This window comes from Coccinella septempunctata, chromosome 4 (assembly GCF_907165205.1).
Source record: "Coccinella septempunctata chromosome 4, icCocSept1.1, whole genome shotgun sequence".
Lineage (NCBI taxonomy): Eukaryota > Metazoa > Arthropoda > Insecta > Coleoptera > Coccinellidae > Coccinella > Coccinella septempunctata.
This window is the reverse complement of record NC_058192.1, coordinates 2,338,112-2,357,739: the sequence shown is the minus strand read 5'-3', so window position 1 is coordinate 2,357,739 and position 19,628 is coordinate 2,338,112. Positions and strand designations below refer to the sequence as shown.

Genomic DNA, 19,628 nt, shown 5'->3' with positions numbered 1-19,628 from the left:
ATGTTCTGATATGAATCATAGACAACTGCTCCTTTGTGGATGTAGATCATAGAGGAGAATTTTTTTAAATATCAAGAATATAAAGATGAAAAATCTTGAGGACGTTCCAATGTCGATAGAAGGAATGTAACATACTATCTAAGAAATTAAAAACTGTTTTTGTTTAATAATTTTTATTTGAATCAAATACTACGTATGACAATATATAATTTAAAAATATTTACAAATGTACACAGATTTCAATATGCAGTCAACTAAAAAAGTACAAATGGAAAAACTCTAGATTCGTTAATATGCTAAATTTACAAAAAATGTAAACTTGTGATGCTTTTTTTCCATTTCGATGAGAATCATTCAAAATAATCAATCACAAAATTTTTTCCACTAATGCAGCTACAAATTCACACAAATTACAATATCATTTCGATAAATTTATATTTTCAGCAGTGAACGGAAGCAAAGTGTGAAAGACTGGAAGGTGATGTAATAAATATTCACTATGAATAATAAATTTCAATGAATACTTAAGGAATAAATTAAAGGATGAATCCTAAAATAAATGACATCAAAATATACAACTACATTTGAATATTCAACTAATTAAAAATATTCGAAGCGTTGATCAATGACCTTAATCTCTTTACACTTATACTTAAAGCAGTGAAGTCCATGAAAGTAACTAAATTAATATTATAAATATCTCTAAGTAATACAGTTACGATAATACATGTGTTCTGTCTTGGGAAATTTGGCAATATCTGTTTTAATAATTTCACCAACATATTTTTTGCAGCGATAGAATGATTCAAAGTAATTATACTAGATAGCGTATAAACATACATTTATACACAAGTTTTGAACGAAGTCTACTAATGATCCCGATACTAATAGGAAGATATTACAAAATAATCGAATGGACAAATCTGCATGGCTCAGCTGCCAATGATAATTCATATTCATCAACCAACCAGTTTGATTTAAGAAGGAATCCTGTAACGTTGATTCACCCGAAACTCGGATCCCGATTGCCAAATTTCACAGAACCTCCCTTTCTACCGTACCTAGCTAAAATTCCTATGGAAGTCGGACAGCTACATGTAATTCGGAAAGTAACCTTTCTGCAACGCGAACGCGTCATGGTGGAACGAAGTTTCCGCCATTGTTTGGTTCTCCTTTTCCGTGTTCTCCATTTTGAGTTTCATATCGGCCGGTAAATTATTGTGGTCCGCTGCGTCAGGTCGCGGCGCCATTGCTGCTATTGTCTCCGGCGACAATCCGAGCCCTATCAGCTTCGGAGGACACGGTACCACCGACACCATCTGGTAATTGTTCATCATCTCTTGTTGGGGAACAGGCTGGATGTGATTTATCATCTAAAAAGGACAAATTCGGGCATATATACAAACCAATCGGTATATACAGGGTGCGGCTGAGCCGATTCACGAGTTTCGAAAGTGGTGCGGAAGGGCTCTTTGTGTTCCCTAGGGTCTGTAGTGTAACAATCTCGGACCGATGAGAAACGACCAGAAAAAAAAAGAAAATTGTGATTTTTGACGTTTACCGAACGATCACAGAATAAGCTCCCGACTGACGTTTCTTACAAAAACAGGGTAACGTCAGTTTGACAAGTGAGGTTAGTTCCGAGTGGGACAGGCAAGGGGGAAGATGAGAGCTTTTAGAGGATTCTGAAAATACTCTAATTATCCAAATCGCTGCGTCTCGCCGGCCGCGAAAGAAACCACGAATAATAGTACCGCGTCCAGGTAACAATACCGGCCCTGGAAACCTTTGGGAAACGACCGAAAAAGCTTGAGAAAACGTAAAATTTCGATGTTTACCGAACGAAAATGTTAACAAATCCACGATCACAGAATAAATTGCCGTCTTACGTTTGTCACAAATAGAACATTTCAGTACAGCTGACTTTGACAGGCCCGCTTAGGGGCAGGGTTCATGTTTTTGTGATTTCGAGTGGTTTTTATAAATTATCAAATTTTCTGTGGAAATGTCGTTCAATGAATGTCAAATCTTATAGGGAACTCTAATGATTTGTCAAAATCAGCTGAACGTCCGTTGTTGTGGGGCAAAGAAAGCTTTTTATTATCACTGTAAAGAGGAATTTCTGAGAAAGTTATAGTTTAATCACTCTAATCAAACGCCCGTAAGAACATTTTTTCTAAGAACAGGCACAACATTCAATACTCGACCAAAACAGCATGCGAATCCCATGAGGAGGGAAAAGCTTGTGTGCCCCACGGCAACGATCGCTTAGCTGATTTTGACAAATGGTTAGAGTTCCCTATTATTATTATTGACAATTTGAAGCTTTGTGATCATAAACGTCATAGATGGTTTGTTTGCCAACCATAGACATGGACTGAGCAATGTCAGCATGAAATTGTCTCTTTTATAGAAAGAGAGAAATGATCGTCGGGCATTTACCTGTCTCTTTTTTGTTCACATAAAGGTGAGTGAGGACCAATCAAAATTCTAGAAAAAGACAACTGCATGACCGACGTGCGTTTCTCTCTGTCTCTTTTTTTGACAGTATTTCATGCATAGATAGAAAGGGAAAGCACAGTCCATGTCTCTATGTCTATGTTGCCAACAGACGTAACTTGAGGGGCAAACAAACCATATATGACACTTCTGATCATGAAACATCAAATTGTACCTGTCCATATTATCGATAATCGTCGGTTTTCTATTTTACCGGATTTTCATATCACCTCTGAAGGATAATTAAATTCACTGAAGAACATTGATAAGAATTTATAAAAACCACTTGAAATCACAGAAACATAAACATAACCAACACTTGTGTACCCCTCAACAGTCCTGTCAATGTCAACGTCAGTTAACACAAAAGTAAGGTTAGCAGGGATCACAGAGTAGAGCATTTCGAATCGGCTGACTTTGACAGGACCGTTAAGGGTCACAGAAGTGTTGGTTAGGTTCATGTTTTTCTGATTTCGAGGGATTATTACAAATCCTTATCGATTTTCTGAGACAATGATGATACGAAAGCCTGTTAAGATGGAAAACCGACTCTTATCAATAAAATTGACAGAAACTATTCGAAGTCTAGCCTATCCTCACCTGCGGTGGAGGTTTCTCGTCCTCCATCTTGGGCTTCGTCCGGAACCTGACGGGAATGGGATCCAACAGCGGAGTAACCGGTTCCACCCTGTGGCCCCCCTTCAGATCGGGCGGCGTTTCTACCCAATGCCCGGTCGACCTCCTGTGCGCCTTCAGCTGTCCCGACTGGATGAATCGGGCGGGGCACATGCCGCAACCGTAGGGTCGGGCGCCGGTGTGTCTCCTCATGTGCAAGGCTAGATCGTTGGATTGGGTAAACGCTCGTCCGCAGATACTGCAGACGTAGGGCCTCTCTCCCGTGTGTACTCGAGTGTGTCTCAGCTGTAAAATTAAACGATAATTATGGAAGTTTCAACGGTTTGAAGCGACTCACCAATTTGTTGCTCTTGTTGAAGGATTTTCCGCACAACGTACAAAGATACGGTTTTTCGCCTGAGTGTGTACGTTCGTGGCATTTCAGGTCATGAGATCTCGGAAAACCTTTGCCGCACTGGCCACATTTGTAGGGACGTTCTCCGGTGTGCCTCCTCATGTGGACGATCTAGAAAATTAATCGTTTTAAAAATATTTCGGTCACAATTGAAACCAACGATCTCTCACCATATTACTCGAGTTATTGAATTCTTTTCCGCAATAAATACACAAGTGAAGTTTTGATGGATCTTTGATTCCCGTGTGTATTCTCTGATGGGTTTTCAAGTTATCCAGTCTGTTGAAAGCCTTCCCGCAATCGGAGCACACATGCCTCTTATCTTGCAGAAGATGAACCTTGGTGTGTCTGGCCAGATGATCAGACCTGAAAAGTTTTCCATAAAACTTCAAACTTAATTCAATTAATGAAGTAGGAATCACGTCCTTGGTTATTCATGCTGAGTACTTTAATAGGAATTAGGACAGGTAGTGAAGAACAAGACTGCTGAACTAAATGCCGACGTTTCGTCCGTATATTCGAACTTTTTCAAGGCTACAATGGAGATACAAGAAATTAATCAGTACAATCCAGTAAAAAACAAGAATAATGACGGCTAACAAACAACGATAAATTGCATAATTAAATACTAAAAAACTTATGTGATATAGATGAAAACATTATACACAAAATAATAAATATCGAATAATAAATACGATGACTAGACAAACATTTATTCAATATACAAAGACAACAAACAAAAAATTGGGTAAAAAAAAAAACTGTGGTACAAAAACTTACCAAGTTCAATTTGTCTGATATAAAAGTTGTTGTTAACATTAAGATTCGGAAAAATTGCATCCAAGCTTTGTCAAATTTCATCCCAAACATGGAAAAACAGCTACAACTACCATCGAAATTAATTGATTAAACAATCGAGAACAGGTGTTATTACGCGCAGACACTATAGACATATGAATAATTTTCATATCGGAATACGGGAATCACGACAAAGAAACAATAAATTTGTGTATAATTGACTCAAATCTTGGGTGTCAGTTCTGTGGTTTACCGTGTTATTTAATCTAATATGAATCATCTCGCTAATGTTTCTTTTCTTCCAATTACTTTCATAATCAAGTATTTCTACATTGTCAAAATCAAAATTATGGCTTTCCGCAAATCTATGGGAAGCTAAAGCTGTAGAACTGTCTTTATCCCGGAACCTATCATCACAGTCATATTTGTGCTGCCTGATTCTCGTCTTCAGCAGTTGTCTCGTCTGTCCCACGTAACATTTATTGCACCCCAAACATGGTATTTTATATACAATACTTGAACGGTTGATGTTAGGGGTTGGATCTTTAAGTTTCGAGAAAAGAATCTGCGTCGTCAAAAGGTTATAAAAAACGAGCTCTGTAGTTTTAGATTTCTGTTTTATTGAATGAGCAATGTTATGACTCAGGCCTGATATATAGGGAAACTTGAAGTATCTTTTTACTTGATCTTCTGAGCTAAGGGTTTCGTTAATTCTAGGGTTTAATGGATTATATTCATTTATTATTTTATTCACGAATGTTGTTGGGTAATTATTAATTTTTAGAATTTCTTTGATCTTTTTCATGTTTTCTTTATAATATATTTTTGAGCTGAGGTGTGTTGATCGGTAAATAAGGTTTTTAATGCTGCCCACTTTATAAGACCTAGAAGTTTCTGAATGAAAATTGACTAACCGGCCAGAGTTAGTGGGTTTTACATACCATTTTGTAAGCAAACTGCCATCTTCACCACGAACCACCTTTATGTCTAAAAAAGGTAGCTCTCCATCTTTCTCTTTTTCTATGGTGAATTTAATACGTGGATGATATGAATTGAATTCTGATAAAAGTTCATCAGCTTTATCCGAAGGTATGGCTGTGATTGTGTCATCTACATAAAGTTTGATGAAAGCAACGATAAATTTAAGTTTTTGTAGGACCTTTTCAATCAGATATGTCATAATAAAATTAGCCAAGGACGGACTAGCTGGATTTCCCATAGCAGAACCATCGATTTGCTGGTAAAATTCACCCTCAAATTGGAAATAGCTAGAATCATATATATAAGCTATTATATCTATAAACAAGTTTTTTGGCATGTCTGTGTATGCTGAAATAAAAAAGGCTTCATGCTGTACTCATTAGATGTGGTCTCGTTATTCACCAACATCCCTAGAGATCTAGTGCTTTCACTAATAAAAGAAAAATGGCTTTTTATTTCAGCATACACAGACATGCCAAAAAACTTGTTTATAGATATAATAGCTTATATATATGATTCTAGCTATTTCCAATTTGAGGGTGAATTTTACCAGCAAATCGATGGTTCTGCTATGGGAAATCCAGCTAGTCCGTCCTTGGCTAATTTTATTATGACATATCTGATTGAAAAGGTCCTACAAAAACTTAAATTTATCGTTGCTTTCATCAAACTTTATGTAGATGACACAATCACAGCCATACCTTCGGATAAAGCTGATGAACTTTTATCAGAATTCAATTCATATCATCCACGTATTAAATTCACCATAGAAAAAGAGAAAGATGGAGAGCTACCTTTTTTAGACATAAAGGTGGTTCGTGGTGAAGATGGCAGTTTGCTTACAAAATGGTATGTAAAACCCACTAACTCTGGCCGGTTAGTCAATTTTCATTCAGAAACTTCTAGGTCTTATAAAGTGGGCAGCATTAAAAACCTTATTTACCGATCAACACACCTCAGCTCAAAAATATATTATAAAGAAAACATGAAAAAGATCAAAGAAATTCTAAAAATTAATAATTACCCAACAACATTCGTGAATAAAATAATAAATGAATATAATCCATTAAACCCTAGAATTAACGAAACCCTTAGCTCAGAAGATCAAGTAAAAAGATACTTCAAGTTTCCCTATATATCAGGCCTGAGTCATAACATTGCTCATTCAATAAAACAGAAATCTAAAACTACAGAGCTCGTTTTTTATAACCTTTTGACGACGCAGATTCTTTTCTCGAAACTTAAAGATCCAACCCCTAACATCAACCGTTCAAGTATTGTATATAAAATACCATGTTTGGGGTGCAATAAATGTTACGTGGGACAGACGAGACAACTGCTGAAGACGAGAATCAGGCAGCACAAATATGACTGTGATGATAGGTTCCGGGATAAAGACAGTTCTACAGCTTTAGCTTCCCATAGATTTGCGGAAAGCCATAATTTTGATTTTGACAATGTAGAAATACTTGATTATGAAAGTAATTGGAAGAAAAGAAACATTAGCGAGATGATTCATATTAGATTAAATAACACGGTAAACCACAGAACTGACACCCAAGATTTGAGTCAATTATACACAAATTTATTGTTTCTTTGTCGTGATTCCCGTATTCCGATATGAAAATTATTCATATGTCTATAGTGTCTGCGCGTAATAACACCTGTTCTCGATTGTTTAATCAATTAATTTCGATGGTAGTTGTAGCTGTTTTTCCATGTTTGGGATGAAATTTGACAAAGCTTGGATGCAATTTTTCCGAATCTTAATGTTAACAACAACTTTTATATCAGACAAATTGAACTTGGTAAGTTTTTGTACCACAGTTTTTTTTTACCCAATTTTTTGTTTGTTGTCTTTGTATATTGAATAAATGTTTGTCTAGTCATCGTATTTATTATTCGATATTTATTATTTTGTGTATAATGTTTTCATCTATATCACATAAGTTTTTTAGTATTTAATTATGCAATTTATCGTTGTTTGTTAGCCGTCATTATTCTTGTTTTTTACTGGATTGTACTGATTAATTTCTTGTATCTCCATTGTAGCCTTGAAAAAGTTCGAATATACGGACGAAACGTCGGCATTTAGTTCAGCAGTCTTGTTCTTCACTACCTGTCCTAATTCCTATTAAAGTACTCAGCATTAATTCAATTATTTCAACTGAATTGTACGAATGACAAGATTTACAAGACAGCGAGTTAGTTTTATATCATTTCACCTAAAGAAAAACGATTCATAGATCAAAAACTCACTTGATGAAAGAATCAAGTCAATAATGATTTATTTTTCAAGGCTCACCTTGTAAACGTTTTCTCGCAGATGGCACACTTCAAATCCTCCTCGCTGGTGTTCTGATGCGTCTTTAAATGCCTTATCAAGTGCTCTCCCCTGCTGAATTGCTTGTTGCACATCGTGCAAGCGTATGGCTTATTAACGTGTCCCTCTTCAACGTGTTTCTTCAGATGCTCCTCGGTCGCGTAAGCGTTGTCGCACTGTGTGCACTTGTGTACGAGAACAGCGCGATGCAGGATCATGTGACGGGTCAGGTGGTTGGCCCTGCTGAACTCAGTCTGACAAACGTGACACGTATGGACTTTGGGGGGGCGTTTTTTCTCAGAAGCTGGTACAACACCTTCTTCGTCTTTTTCCAATGTGATGATTTCATCACAATCCCCTGAAATTAAAAAAAAAAACGAATCAACAAGAAGTACCGATATGGGAAAAGTTACGAAGCTGATTTTTCATATTTTTTGAAATGAATTTCAACTAGAACCCACCATCATTTTCTGCACTACTAGGATTTCCCTTATCTTCATTTTCTTTCTTAACTTTCTCTGCAATAGTTGATAAACAAACATCACTATCATCGCCATCTATTCCATGTTCAGACTGCATATGATGATTGAAACTCTTACGATATTTGAAAGTTCTATCGCAGAATTCACACTGAAGTAGCTGTTAAAAATATTCGATTAAACTCAAAATGTAAAGAAAGAAAAGCAGATAATACCTTCTTTTCCTTTGTTTCTACTATTCCATGAGTTTGTTGATGACGTTTCAAATGACTTGCTTTAGAAAAAGTCTTATTACATACCTGAAATAAAATAAAATGTCTCAATTAAATAGGAATTGTAATGAATTGGTTTATTCAGTTTCAATTACCTCACATGGTAACACACTGTCAGCAGTATGTGTTCGCATATGGATTTTTAAGCCTGTTGGAGAGCTGAATTTTTTAGAGCAAATATTACATTCATATTCTACTCTGCTCTCCTGAGTAATTTCAACTTCCAAAGGAATTTCTTGTTCATCTTCGCTAGTTTTTTCCTTCAACATCGCATCAATTTCCATTTCTTCAATTTTGATTTCTTCCTTGATATCTTCTGAAGAATCCTTAGAAGACCTTGTTTTTCTAATTTCCTTATTCTCTTTTTTGAGAACCTAATACATAAAGGCAGTGAAAATATTTCAAAACTCAAGACTAGCAACGAATATATACAGGGTGTTTTCAAAGGCGAGTTTTTGACAGGGGGTAGAACTCTACCTCAAACAATCAAGATATTGCCATTTATTTGTATCCTAAATCTTTACTCAAATAAAAATATAAAGATATCAAAAGGGAGACTTAAAACAGGTGACTAAACAAGACAAAATTTCATACCTTTGCATTATCTCCATGTTTCCTTTCATGAATTTTCAAACCTTTCTTAGAACGAAAAACTTTATCACACTGAGTACATATATATTTATGCTTAGGCTTCTTTGCCTTTTTAGATTCAGGATCTTCAAAATCACTATCTGAATAATCTCGATCGTCTACTTCTAGAGCAGTATTTACATCGTTGTCAAAATCATTATCATAATCATCATCCTCATTTTCATTTGAAGGCTCATTACCCAGTTCAGGTTGTATTATTATTCTCTCCTCCTTGACATTGTTTTCTTCAGGCAATGATTTTAACAATTCTCGTAATAACAAATCAGACTTCTCACTCAGTTGCTTGAAATCATAAGCTGTAATCAGTTTATTCTCACAGGATGAACACATTAAATTAGGCAGTCCATCTTCATTGGTAACCTTCAAATAAATAATGAAATAATAGAATCTCAGGAGCAGCACTTTGTTGTTTCAATGTGAAATTAATCATTCATAATTTTTATTCATAGTCTTTACTCACTTGAACTGAGGTACAAGCCATTAGCATTTCAGCTAATTGCAGTTTGTTATCCTTGAAATATTCTTTATCCTCGAAAACATTTTGCATATTTTCATTTGTTCCCATACATGAACGACAAATATTATTTAGATCGACTTGTCCTGAATTTTCACTCATTTTGATCAATTTTAAAGAGCCTCCCCAGCTCTATCTTTAGAGGCTCGAAGTAAATTTATGTGTTACCTTTTCTTTGATTTTTTCGAATCAATCATTTCCATTCAACATTTTCCCATCCTCAAGCATGAAAATACACAGGTAAATATCTGAAAATTGAATGTCGACAACAAAATAGCAATAATAATTTCTCACAAAACCGCTAGCGTCCGTCCTGAAAAGTACACATTGTTGCCAACTTTCTCACGAATTCCATCATTCCATAATTTCTTTGTTACTCATTTGAATTCATTATTTATCGCCATATCGTAGAAATTTCAGTCTTGATAACTGATAAGTTGTTGCTTTTCAAAAATTAATTCTTATCAAAAGTTTAAGCTCAGTTTTATTAAAATCAATAAAGTCCGGCTCTGTTGAAGTTGAAGAAGAATAAACTAGAAAACTAGAAACAGGTCAGAAAGATGAACAAGAACTGAATATATATTTTTATTATTTTTAGTATTTAATTAATTTTTCAGGAAAAGTTTAGTTTTTTTTATTCATAAAGAAAAATGGAATTGAAATAAATTAAAGGACGAATCAGGTGACATCTAGCGGCATCGTCTAGAAACATTGGAAATCCAAAAATCCACCCTAACCTACAAAGGTGTTGAGGACTCAAAAAATTCAAATTTGATGCTGGTTTAAAATTAAAAAAAGAAATAGAAATTGCTCAAGGAAAATGTTCTTTCATGTAAATGATGCTGGTTGGTCTATCTTAATTTATTGACTTAGTGATTTAATAATTTCAGATATCATTGGAGCATGAAATACTCCTGCATCCTCAATATTTTGGACCCCAGTTATTGGAAATGGTAAAAACTAGACTTTACACTGAAGTGGAAGGAACTTGTACAGGAAAGTATGTTGTTACTTCACCCACAAAGGTCTTCGCTAACGTGTTTTCTTTCAGATATGGTTTTGTTATAGCAGTAACAACAATAGATAGCATTGGAGCAGGTCTTATTCTTCCTGGAAAAGGTTTTGTTGTGTATCCTGTTAAATATAAAGCTATCGTCTTTAGGCCGTTTAAAGGGGAAGTTTTAGATGCTGTTGTTCGACAAGTCAACAAAGTGAGTTTCTTTTCAGTGGAGTTTTCAATAATAATTGAACTTTTTTGATAGGTTGGAATGTTTGCTGAAATCGGGCCCTTGTCTTGTTTCATATCCCATCATGTGAGTATAGTACAGTATTTGTTTTTACTGATTACAATTCAATTCTTCTTTTTTAAGTCCATACCTGCCGAAATGGAGTTCTGTCCTAATATGAATCCACCATGTTACAAAACGAAGGATGAAGATATTGTTATTGCAGCTGAAGGTGAAATTCGACTGAAAATTGTAGGAACTAGGGTGGATGCATCTGGTATTGTAAGTATTTTGAATTGTCAATGTCCTAACATCTCGCTAATCCTTTGATATGGGTTCAACAAATTGGTGTGATGAGAAATGTTTATTTTCATTCATATGTAGGAAGTTTTACGGGCATTGGAAGGATAATATAGTTTGGTTAAGAGAAAAATCGTACATGCAGTTATGTTTTTGTCAAATGAAGTCTCTCCAATTCTATAGAATAGAATTTTTTTGTTTCAGTTTGCGATAGGAACACTTATGGATGACTACCTAGGATTAGTGACAAATTGATTGTTTTAGTTTAATAATACCTTTTTACATTGTGAATCAGAATGAATTAAGTAAATTATTATTTTTTTTACTTTTCTTTCGCTTATGATTCACAAATACCTACTTCCTCTTATATCCTCAATATACCTTAATATTTCATTTCAAATCTAATGGACTAATGGTGGGCAGCAGAACTAACACCTAAGACAAAGAATTTCTCTTTGCCAAAGGTAGGAATTATCTAATTAGCTAAATACTACTAATTAGCAATATTTGCTAATTAGCAGATGATGTTCACGTGATCGCCATCTGCCGGTTGGTTTTTTAGTTTTTAGGAGGGCTGCGTGAATCCACCATAAATTGCGATCATAGACAATCTAATTGCGATGAGAAAAAATCTTCAGTTGTAACATTAAAAATGCAGGAGTAATTCGTTCTGGAAATGGCTTACCATTCAACCAAAGATCTCTAATCTTTGCATTCAACGATATTTCTGACGCTGTTTTTGTCAAGTTTTAGTTCAAAATTGGTAGTTCAAGTGTAACGAGTCGAGTTACCTAACCTGAAGGGAATTAAGGTTATGTTTTGTAAACCTACTTGTCTAAACATTTTTAAATTTCGAAATTTTTTAGATTATCAATATTATATGTAGTATGCAATTTATACATGGTACTTTTAAGATGAACAAATAGAACAACAATTGTTGATTTAATCTTGGACAGAACAATAGTATTCCTTTACAATGTCAGATGCCTGGGAAGAAATTCAAGCTGTGAAAAGTAAGAGAAATAGTCTCAGAGAGCGTTTGGAGAAAAGAAAGAAAGAAAGACAAGACATTTTGGGTACCAGCTTAGGGAAGAAAACTGCACCTTCTTCAACCACTTCAGAAGGTACTAGTTGTCCATCTTCCGTAAGCTTAAAAGAAGAGACTAAATTGAAAAATGATCCTTCAGAGGATGATGACTTGACCAAAATCAAAATAGACCCAGGCCTTGAAAAAGAATTACTCAAGATACTCAGTGAGGTAACTCTTCAGATTCCTATATCATCCGAAGAACTTTGTGTGAAACTCAAAAATGACACTGATGAGATCACCAGACAGAAGCAAGTATGTAATTTGTTGCAAAAATTCGCTACTCAAAAACTGATCACTGTTAAAGATGCTAAAGATGGAAAATACAATATTTGTGTTACATATGTAGAAGTTAGTAAGGTCAATGCCATGATAGCTGAGTTTTATGAAGATATAGATGTTGTAGAGTCTGAACAAAGGCAAAAAAAGAAAAGAGATATTTCACCTGACAAAAAAAATACTGAAGAAGATGACAGAAAAAAGAGAGAGAAGAAAGAACCTAAGGCTGATATTATGGTAATATGGTTTTATTCAGTTGATCACTTCATGAATTGGAAGATGTTAGGTTGACTGTTTTTTATAATTTCTTATACATTTCAGTCCCTCCTTTCAATGTCATCCACCAAAGAACGTGAAAGCAAAAAAATCGGAGAAGAAATAATGGAACTTCTTAGTAGACCAACTGCGAAAGAAAGATCACTTGCTGAACGATTTCGTTCACAAGGAGGTAAGCAGCTGATGGAGTTTTGTCAGTATGGGACAAAAGGTGACTGTGGAAGAAATGGTATCACAGACTGTAAAAAACTTCATTTCAAGAAAATTATTCAGAAACACACTGATGAAGCCCTTGGTGATTGTTCATTTTTGAATACATGTTTCCATATGGACACATGTAAATATGTCCATTATGAAGTTGACAGGATCAGTCAAAGTGGAGATGCTGGTCAAGATCGATCTAATGTACCTGCTATCAGGGCTGAAAGTTCCACCACTCTATATCCTCCTCAGTGGGTCCAGTGTGATCTTAGGTATCTGGATATGACAGTTTTAGGTGAGTTTGTCATCTTCCAAATTTTGATTTGACAGGTGTTTGACAGAAGTTTTGATGTGTCTACGTTAATCTCTCTGATAGTAAACACTTAATGATGAAGAAGCCTCATTTCATCAATATTTCACTTCAGCTCAAATATTTTGCCAATTTTAGGTAAATTTGCTGTAATTATGGCTGACCCTCCTTGGGATATCCATATGGAACTTCCTTATGGCACAATGTCCGATGATGAAATGAGACAACTGGGAATCCCTCAACTTCAAGACGAAGGTCTTATTTTTCTATGGGTCACAGGTAGAGCGATGGAACTAGGACGCGAGTGTTTGAAGTTGTGGGGTTACGAGAGAGTCGATGAAATTATCTGGGTTAAGACAAACCAACTCCAACGTATAATAAGAACAGGACGGACAGGCCATTGGTTGAACCATGGGAAGGAACATTGCTTGGTTGGTATGAAGGGAAATCCAAAAAATTTGAACAGAGGCTTGGACTCTGACGTGATAGTTGCAGAAGTGCGGGCAACAAGTCATAAACCTGATGAAATTTATGGTGAGTGAAAAAAATTCTATCGGAATATTGTTACTAATTGTTAAAACATATTTAATCTTATAGGAATGATAGAACGTCTTTCTCCTGGTACCAGAAAAATTGAATTATTTGGCAGGCCTCATAATATTCAACCCAACTGGATAACTCTTGGCAATCAAGTGGATGGTATAAGATTAGTAGATCCAGAGCTAATAGAGAATTTTAAAAAGAGATATCCAACTGGTAACTGTATGGCGCCACCTCCTGAAGCCAGTCATTGAATCAAATCAATATTTCTTATACTGAAACATTGACATGTGATGCGCCATTGTGTAGATAATGAATGAAAACTTGACAAATTATTTCTTAATAAATTTTTTAGTAAATTATGTATCTATAAAAGATATCCCTTAGTGCTATCAAACGATTTGAGTAAAGCTACATTCACAATCAATTCACGGGCCGAAGTGCACTTCGGCACGGAAGCTTAGCAGATGGCGTTCTCCGTTACCATTCACAATGAAATTCAAGACAAAATTTCTTGCAAGTTGCAAACTATCACTTCGGCAAGGAATTTCGTGCCGGCTATAGATGATGCTGATGCTTATGTTTTGATCAGTTACATTTTTGATTCATTTGAGTATTTGGTTCCAAGATTATTGCGAATGGTAAATTTCGTGCCGAAGTGCACTTCGGCCCGCGAATTGATTGTGAATGCAGCTTAAAAAATAGTATCAGAGATAAAGTTTGTCCCTTGTATTAAAGGTGGGTTTGAGCAGCGTTCCTAAGAGACCAATCCAGTTGGCAGATGGCGTTCACGTGATCGCTCTTTGGCCAATAAGATTTGTTCCCATAGTGTTTCTTCCTGTCTTAGGTCTCTGCGGAGATTACAGACATGGGTCTTGGTTACAATAATAATTATATGAATAATAATAAAGAATTCTATAAATCGATATCTCTGGTAATATCTTTGAATCTTTGGTATTTTCAGAGACTCTCTGGTATTTTCCTCATGTTACCTCTGTACTCTATGGTTCAAAACTTAACCATACATTCACTGGAACCGCAGTATTAATTTGTTGGTATTTAAAATAAAATTAATATAAGGTGTCATTAAATTTTAATAAAAACAAATTGTTCTTCAATACTAGTTTAATTAGTGGAATGGGCGATAGAGATTGGCGCCCCTTTGTTTATGGAGGACTCGCAAGCTGCGTTGCAGAGTTTGGTACTGCTCCAAACGATCAGGCAATCATTCTTAATTTAGCATATTTCACTTCTAGGAACGTTTCCAATTGATCTCACGAAAACTAGATTGCAAATTCAAGGACAAGTACTTGATAAAAAACATGCTGTTCTCAAATACACAGGAATGGTAGATTGTATGGTTAAGGTAGCTAAACAAGAGGGTTTCAAAGCTTTGTATAATGGGTATGTGATTCAATGTTTCCATACATCCAAAGACAGGCTTTTTGATTGTGTTAAACGGACAGACTCACTAGGTGTTAGAAATCATCTAGAGATTCATAAGCCCATCGTGCTGTATCGATTGTTACCTTTTCATTTAGGTTATATCATTTTATTCATATATAAAATATAGATAGACAAGAATTTTAAAAAGATTCACTTGTAGAATTTGGCCAGCAGTTCTTCGACAATCAACTTATGGAACTATCAAGTTTGGAACTTATTATTCCTTGAAAGACGTTATTTTAAAATATAATAATGAATATGAACCATTCATGGTGAGTTTATTCTGTGCTGTGATTGCTGGAGCAGTATCTAGCGCTATAGCTAATCCTACAGATGTCTTAAAAGTTCGCATGCAAGTTCAGGGTAGATCTAGGAATGTAAATCTAGTCGAATGTTTCAAGGAAGTTTACACTCAAGAAGGAATCTCAGGACTTTGGAGAGTAAATATGGATTAAAGTAATGCAGATTGGTGGATTCTATTCACTTTTTTATTTCCAGGGAGTTACACCAACAGCTCAAAGAGCTGCTGTTATTGCTGCAGTTGAGCTGCCAGTATACGACTTCTGTAAGAGTAGACTCCTTAGTGTTTTTGGTGACAGTGTGGCAAATCATTTTTTGTAAGTAATCCAAATTTTCTTCGATAGAGAAGGTTCAAAGTTTGATAAAAACAACCCCTTGTGAATTTACTTGTTTCTAACAATTCAAAACTAATTTTATAGGTCTAGTCTAGTGGCCAGTTTGGGAAGTGCAGTAGCATCTACACCAATAGATGTAGTCAGGGTAAGGATCACCAATTGCATTATCCAGAAAAGTGTTTCATCTTCATACTTTTCAGACCCGCCTCATGAACCAAAGGAAATTCAAAGAAAATCTTAAGACAGATACTTATCTGTACCGAGGTACAGCCGATTGCTTTTATCACACTTTTAAATATGAAGGTTTCTGGGCTTTATATAAAGGTTTCATTCCTACATGGTTTCGAATGGGGCCCTGGAACATAATTTTTTTCATAACCTATGAACAGCTCAAACATCTATACTGAAAATCTTATTTAATTGCATTTTTTTTGTACAGACAAAAGTAATATATTTATTTTAATGTAAATGACACAGTACACAGTAAAATTAGCTTATTGTGTGAAACCCTACTCTTTAATTTCTGAATTCCTCTTGTGGTTGAAGAAACTATCAAGTCTTTGAGTATGCTAAATTAACTTGACTGGGCACTTTATATACTATAGAACTAAGATCACATAATATAGAGTAGGACTAATATTCATCCCAAGAATTTTTAGAAAAAATTTACTTATGGTTCAAAATGAAAACATCATTCTCCAGGCATAATTTAAGATTATTCATTTTATTTCAAATTAAGAAGGTTTATTGATTCAATAAAGAGTTCAAATATTTTTTTATTTAATCCACATCCATGTGCTGTTGCTGATTTTGTAGGACGACATAAGGGGAGAATGATTTCCCTCTATGCCCAAAAATGTAGAACGATGGCAAATTCTTGAATGTTCCCCAAGATTTATTATCAAGTTCTGCTGAGGCTTTGATTTCTTTGAAATTACCAGACATTTGGAGAACACTATAGACAATTACAAACAAACTTAGTATAGCCTGTATACTGATCTGAAAAATAAATATAATAATTATACATATTCCGGTCAAAGCTTGAATACTCACATCCAGAGGTAACGCTATGAAGTCCAATTCATTTAATCGCAAATAAGATCGATCTAAAAAAAATTGATGTAATGGTAATATGATAGATAGGTTGATTCAACTCACGTTGTGCTGCTGAATAAGCTGAATGAAATAATGATAGGAAACCCGTTATTATTAACATTCGATAAAATATCCCAACCGTCATGATTTATCGATTGTTCAAAACAGCAGGTCCCGAAATCAAATGAATAGAAGTCGGAGTCTAATAGAAGCTCACAGATAATACAGTAAACTAAATAAATACAATAGTATTTCTTTTAAGTAACTTTATTTTTACCTTCAACAAAACCGATTTTTTGAGGTTAAATTAATTTGACAGATTTGACCATTGATATGTCGTGTAGAAGGCATGGGCGTAGATAGGTAGGGGCCAGGGTAGGCAGCAAGAAAGTATAAATAAAAGCCAAAGATATTTTTTAATTCAATATATTCTTTTTGGACTACAAATCAACAATAGTGTTGTTAACAAAATGTCAAAAAAATTACAGGAAAAAAGTGACGGTAGACATACAGAGGAAATATTTCTCCCTACAACCTCAACACTTACTTATCCTTAGTACTTAAGCCTTCAAGAGATTGTAGAAGTTGGGGCATTATCAAGTCATGGAAAGGTTTGTTATCAAGACCGAATGCTGCCTCAAGAATAAACAATCCTACTTTTTATGGATTTTCTTCAGGTGTACAGTAAGAGTGTAAGGCCTACTGAAAGTTTTTCCACAAAATTCACAACTGTAGGGTTTCTCCAGCGTATGGATTCTTCTATGGTGAGTTAAGCTATTGTATCTGTTAGTTTTATAATCACAAAATTCACATGATAACATTTTTATCTTCAAATGTTCTCTTATATGAATACAAAGTGCACTATTGGTTTTGAATGCCTTTCCACATTCTTCAAACGAACATTTGAATGGGCGCTCATTGGTATGTACTCTCAAATGTGTATTAAAATCTGATTTTGACATCGTTGAATATGGACAAATAGGACAAATATTATTCATCCTGAAGTGACTTTTCTTATGCATCTTCAAACGACCCATACTTTTATATGTCCTTTGGCACAAATCACACTGAAAACTTTTAGACTCTGAATGGTTCCTTATGTGTTCTCGTAATGCTGTTCTACTAGTGCAAGTTAGTTTTCCACAAATTGGACACTTGAATCTGTATCTTGGGTGTGTCTTATGGTGTTCATTTAATGCGGCATCACATATATAAACATTTCTGCATGATAGACATGTGTGCCTGAAATAAAATGAGGATATCAAGAATATTTTTTTAATTGGATATATTTAAAAGAAATGATGGATATCTCAAAAAGTCTGGGTTCAGATAAATAATCAATTACCTTCTGATTAAATGTTCTAGAGCATGTTCCATCATCTGGTTAGTATCATCAAATACCTTTTTACATATTAAACACATAATATCTATATCTATTTCTTCCTCAAAATTTTCAATGTGCTGTCTTCTGAAATGTTCTTCTAGTTCTTGATTATTTGAAAATCTTATATTACAAGATTCACAAGTGGAATTTTGTTCATCATTATGTTGAGAGTTTATGTGATCAGCTAACTCTTGCCTTGCAGTAGCTAAAAGTCCACAATACTGACAAAATAATCTTGGTGATACAGTTGCTTCTGTTGCCTGTATTACATGTTCTATGAAGTGCAAGATCCTGAGATTATTATTACTGAATTTTTTAGGACAGAAAAAACATTGTTTAATGCAAAAAGGTTCCTTCCTCTCAAATTCTTTTTGTTGTTCAGGCTTCGAGTGTTCTTCCTGCATCTCATCAAACTACAATGATGAAAATAAATCATGTTCAAAAAATGTTACTCTAATCATTACCTTGTTTTTGTTTAATCCTTTATTGATGTCAGTTTTAGTTTTTATTATGTACACCTCTAATCTATCACCCAAGGAAGACGATTTTGGATTTTCAGACCTTGCATCACAAATGCTAGGGATAGTTTCCCCTAGTTGGTCATTAGTTGGTTTTACATAAGTATGATCAGGTTCTCCATCGTAGTGTGAAGAAAAATCTTGAAATGATTGAGTGGAGCTATCATCATTTTTCTTTGGATTAATGATTGTACAGTCACCATAGACTTTATGTAGTATTTCTTCATTGCTTTCAACTTTTTCAAGAAATATATAAAAATCTTCTAGTTTATTTTTACACTGACAACAAATTCCATTAGGTAAATATTCTGCATTATCAATCTGAAATCGTCACTAGTAAAAAAAGTTGCAAAACCATCGTAAATCTGTATACATACCTTGATACATAATTTTTTCAACACTTTTTTGAAGCTTACATTGCCTGCTTTGGATAACTTAATATTGGCTTGGTTATTGACAATTATGAGATCTTTGGACGATTTCAAGCAGAATCTGCAAATAGAATTTTTGTTCTGAGGTACTATTACTTTATTCATATTTATTAATAATCAAACGGGATTATTCTATCATTTTTTCACTTTCCAGTTCCTAGGTTCTTTTCTACTTGAGCGCACAAAAAAACAAATATTTGAGCCAGTAGCCAGTCTCTGATTTGCGTTCTGTCAAAAGATGAACCATAGTCATAGACTTAGGTCCCATTCCCATTGAACTGAACTGTCAACTACAGAACATCAATTACTCTTTGATTATGTACTGTGGTTGAGTTGACAGATTACTAAAATCT

The 19,628-nt window shown here is 34.7% G+C and overlaps 8 protein-coding genes across 9 annotated transcripts; 4 read left to right on the top strand and 4 right to left on the bottom strand.

The window, feature by feature from the left end:
• Nucleotides 1-170: 170 nt before the first annotated feature.
• On the bottom strand, nucleotides 171-9,866 carry LOC123312354 (zinc finger protein 135-like). Its single transcript, XM_044896739.1, has 10 exons — nucleotides 9,494-9,866; nucleotides 8,977-9,393; nucleotides 8,478-8,756; nucleotides 8,326-8,409; nucleotides 8,093-8,270; nucleotides 7,614-7,989; nucleotides 3,700-3,895; nucleotides 3,473-3,640; nucleotides 3,100-3,420; nucleotides 171-1,373 (listed from the first exon to the last, which is right to left on the bottom strand). The coding sequence occupies exons 1-10, from the start codon at nucleotides 9,647-9,649 to the stop codon at nucleotides 1,092-1,094; spliced, it is 2,457 nt and encodes an 818-aa protein (XP_044752674.1). The 5' UTR covers nucleotides 9,650-9,866; the 3' UTR covers nucleotides 171-1,091.
• Nucleotides 3,970-5,645, bottom strand: LOC123312359. Its single transcript, XM_044896743.1, has 2 exons — nucleotides 4,310-5,645; nucleotides 3,970-4,063 (listed from the first exon to the last, which is right to left on the bottom strand). The coding sequence occupies exon 1, from the start codon at nucleotides 5,643-5,645 to the stop codon at nucleotides 4,494-4,496; it is 1,152 nt and encodes a 383-aa protein (XP_044752678.1). The 3' UTR covers nucleotides 3,970-4,063; nucleotides 4,310-4,493.
• LOC123312358 lies at nucleotides 5,676-7,454 on the top strand. Its single transcript, XM_044896742.1, has 2 exons — nucleotides 5,676-7,116; nucleotides 7,361-7,454. The coding sequence occupies exon 1, from the start codon at nucleotides 5,676-5,678 to the stop codon at nucleotides 6,930-6,932; it is 1,257 nt and encodes a 418-aa protein (XP_044752677.1). The 3' UTR covers nucleotides 6,933-7,116; nucleotides 7,361-7,454.
• A 383-nt stretch (nucleotides 9,867-10,249) lies between the features above and the next one.
• LOC123312361 (DNA-directed RNA polymerase II subunit RPB7) lies at nucleotides 10,250-11,403 on the top strand. The gene is made up of 6 exons (XM_044896747.1): nucleotides 10,250-10,379; nucleotides 10,438-10,547; nucleotides 10,599-10,758; nucleotides 10,810-10,860; nucleotides 10,918-11,055; nucleotides 11,278-11,403. Exons 1-6 carry the CDS (start codon nucleotides 10,368-10,370, stop codon nucleotides 11,326-11,328), a joined length of 522 nt encoding a protein of 173 aa, XP_044752682.1. The 5' UTR covers nucleotides 10,250-10,367; the 3' UTR covers nucleotides 11,329-11,403.
• A 460-nt stretch (nucleotides 11,404-11,863) lies between these two features.
• LOC123312355 (N6-adenosine-methyltransferase catalytic subunit) lies at nucleotides 11,864-14,125 on the top strand. The gene is made up of 4 exons (XM_044896740.1): nucleotides 11,864-12,676; nucleotides 12,761-13,211; nucleotides 13,365-13,760; nucleotides 13,824-14,125. The coding sequence occupies exons 1-4, from the start codon at nucleotides 12,050-12,052 to the stop codon at nucleotides 14,018-14,020; spliced, it is 1,671 nt and encodes a 556-aa protein (XP_044752675.1). The 5' UTR covers nucleotides 11,864-12,049; the 3' UTR covers nucleotides 14,021-14,125.
• A 633-nt stretch (nucleotides 14,126-14,758) lies between these two features.
• On the top strand, nucleotides 14,759-16,354 carry LOC123312360 (mitochondrial uncoupling protein Bmcp). 2 transcript variants are annotated; one of them, XM_044896745.1, is made up of 6 exons: nucleotides 14,759-14,967; nucleotides 15,023-15,170; nucleotides 15,373-15,652; nucleotides 15,711-15,829; nucleotides 15,932-15,992; nucleotides 16,048-16,354. In XM_044896745.1, the coding sequence occupies exons 1-6, from the start codon at nucleotides 14,904-14,906 to the stop codon at nucleotides 16,252-16,254; spliced, it is 879 nt and encodes a 292-aa protein (XP_044752680.1). In that variant the 5' UTR covers nucleotides 14,759-14,903; the 3' UTR covers nucleotides 16,255-16,354. The 2 variants fall into 2 exon arrangements, with proteins under 2 accessions (XP_044752680.1, XP_044752681.1); XM_044896746.1 differs by having other exon boundaries at nucleotides 14,766-14,962.
• Nucleotides 16,247-17,209, bottom strand: LOC123312362 (ER membrane protein complex subunit 5). Its single transcript, XM_044896748.1, has 3 exons — nucleotides 17,006-17,209; nucleotides 16,901-16,953; nucleotides 16,247-16,846 (listed from the first exon to the last, which is right to left on the bottom strand). The coding sequence occupies exons 1-3, from the start codon at nucleotides 17,085-17,087 to the stop codon at nucleotides 16,628-16,630; spliced, it is 354 nt and encodes a 117-aa protein (XP_044752683.1). The 5' UTR covers nucleotides 17,088-17,209; the 3' UTR covers nucleotides 16,247-16,627.
• Nucleotides 17,210-17,352: 143 nt separating this feature from the next.
• LOC123312357 (zinc finger protein 184-like) lies at nucleotides 17,353-19,502 on the bottom strand. The gene is made up of 4 exons (XM_044896741.1): nucleotides 19,222-19,502; nucleotides 18,791-19,165; nucleotides 18,288-18,739; nucleotides 17,353-18,184 (listed from the first exon to the last, which is right to left on the bottom strand). Exons 1-4 carry the CDS (start codon nucleotides 19,378-19,380, stop codon nucleotides 17,596-17,598), a joined length of 1,575 nt encoding a protein of 524 aa, XP_044752676.1. The 5' UTR covers nucleotides 19,381-19,502; the 3' UTR covers nucleotides 17,353-17,595.
• Between the last annotated feature and the right edge of the window lie 126 nt (nucleotides 19,503-19,628).

Bases quoted from the DNA above. Each gene is read 5' to 3' on its own strand.
- LOC123312354 (XM_044896739.1), bottom strand. From the start codon at position 9,649: ATGAGTGAAAATTCAGGACAAGTCGATCTAAATAATATTTGTCGTTCA. The intron at 9,394-9,493 runs GTGAGTAAAGAC...ATTTATTTGAAG, and splicing joins TGGCTTGTACCTCAGTTCAA to GTTACCAATGAAGATGGACT. The intron at 3,641-3,699 runs GTGAGAGATCGT...TTAATTTTCTAG, and splicing joins TCAATAACTCGAGTAATATG to ATCGTCCACATGAGGAGGCA.
- LOC123312357 (XM_044896741.1), bottom strand. From the start codon at position 19,380: ATGAATAAAGTAATAGTACCTCAGAACAAAAATTCTATTTGCAGATTC. The intron at 19,166-19,221 runs GTATGTATACAG...TGACGATTTCAG, and splicing joins TGAAAAAATTATGTATCAAG to ATTGATAATGCAGAATATTT. The intron at 18,740-18,790 runs GTAATGATTAGA...TCATCATTGTAG, and splicing joins AAGGATTAAACAAAAACAAG to TTTGATGAGATGCAGGAAGA.
- LOC123312355 (XM_044896740.1), top strand. From the start codon at position 12,050: ATGTCAGATGCCTGGGAAGAAATTCAAGCTGTGAAAAGTAAGAGAAAT. The intron at 12,677-12,760 runs GTAATATGGTTT...TATACATTTCAG, and splicing joins AACCTAAGGCTGATATTATG to TCCCTCCTTTCAATGTCATC. The intron at 13,212-13,364 runs GTGAGTTTGTCA...TGCCAATTTTAG, and splicing joins TCTGGATATGACAGTTTTAG to GTAAATTTGCTGTAATTATG.
- LOC123312361 (XM_044896747.1), top strand. The intron at 10,548-10,598 runs GTATGTTGTTAC...GTTTTCTTTCAG, and splicing joins GAAGGAACTTGTACAGGAAA to ATATGGTTTTGTTATAGCAG. The intron at 10,759-10,809 runs GTGAGTTTCTTT...CTTTTTTGATAG, and splicing joins TTGTTCGACAAGTCAACAAA to GTTGGAATGTTTGCTGAAAT.
- LOC123312359 (XM_044896743.1), bottom strand. From the start codon at position 5,645: ATGCCAAAAAACTTGTTTATAGATATAATAGCTTATATATATGATTCT.
- LOC123312360 (XM_044896745.1), top strand. From the start codon at position 14,904: ATGGGCGATAGAGATTGGCGCCCCTTTGTTTATGGAGGACTCGCAAGC. The intron at 15,653-15,710 runs GTAAATATGGAT...TTTTATTTCCAG, and splicing joins GAATCTCAGGACTTTGGAGA to GGAGTTACACCAACAGCTCA. The intron at 15,830-15,931 runs GTAAGTAATCCA...CTAATTTTATAG, and splicing joins AGTGTGGCAAATCATTTTTT to GTCTAGTCTAGTGGCCAGTT.
- LOC123312358 (XM_044896742.1), top strand. From the start codon at position 5,676: ATGCTGTACTCATTAGATGTGGTCTCGTTATTCACCAACATCCCTAGA.
- LOC123312362 (XM_044896748.1), bottom strand. From the start codon at position 17,087: ATGACGGTTGGGATATTTTATCGAATGTTAATAATAACGGGTTTCCTA. The intron at 16,954-17,005 runs GTGAGTTGAATC...AATTTTTTTTAG, and splicing joins AGCTTATTCAGCAGCACAAC to ATCGATCTTATTTGCGATTA. The intron at 16,847-16,900 runs GTGAGTATTCAA...TTTATTTTTCAG, and splicing joins TCATAGCGTTACCTCTGGAT to ATCAGTATACAGGCTATACT.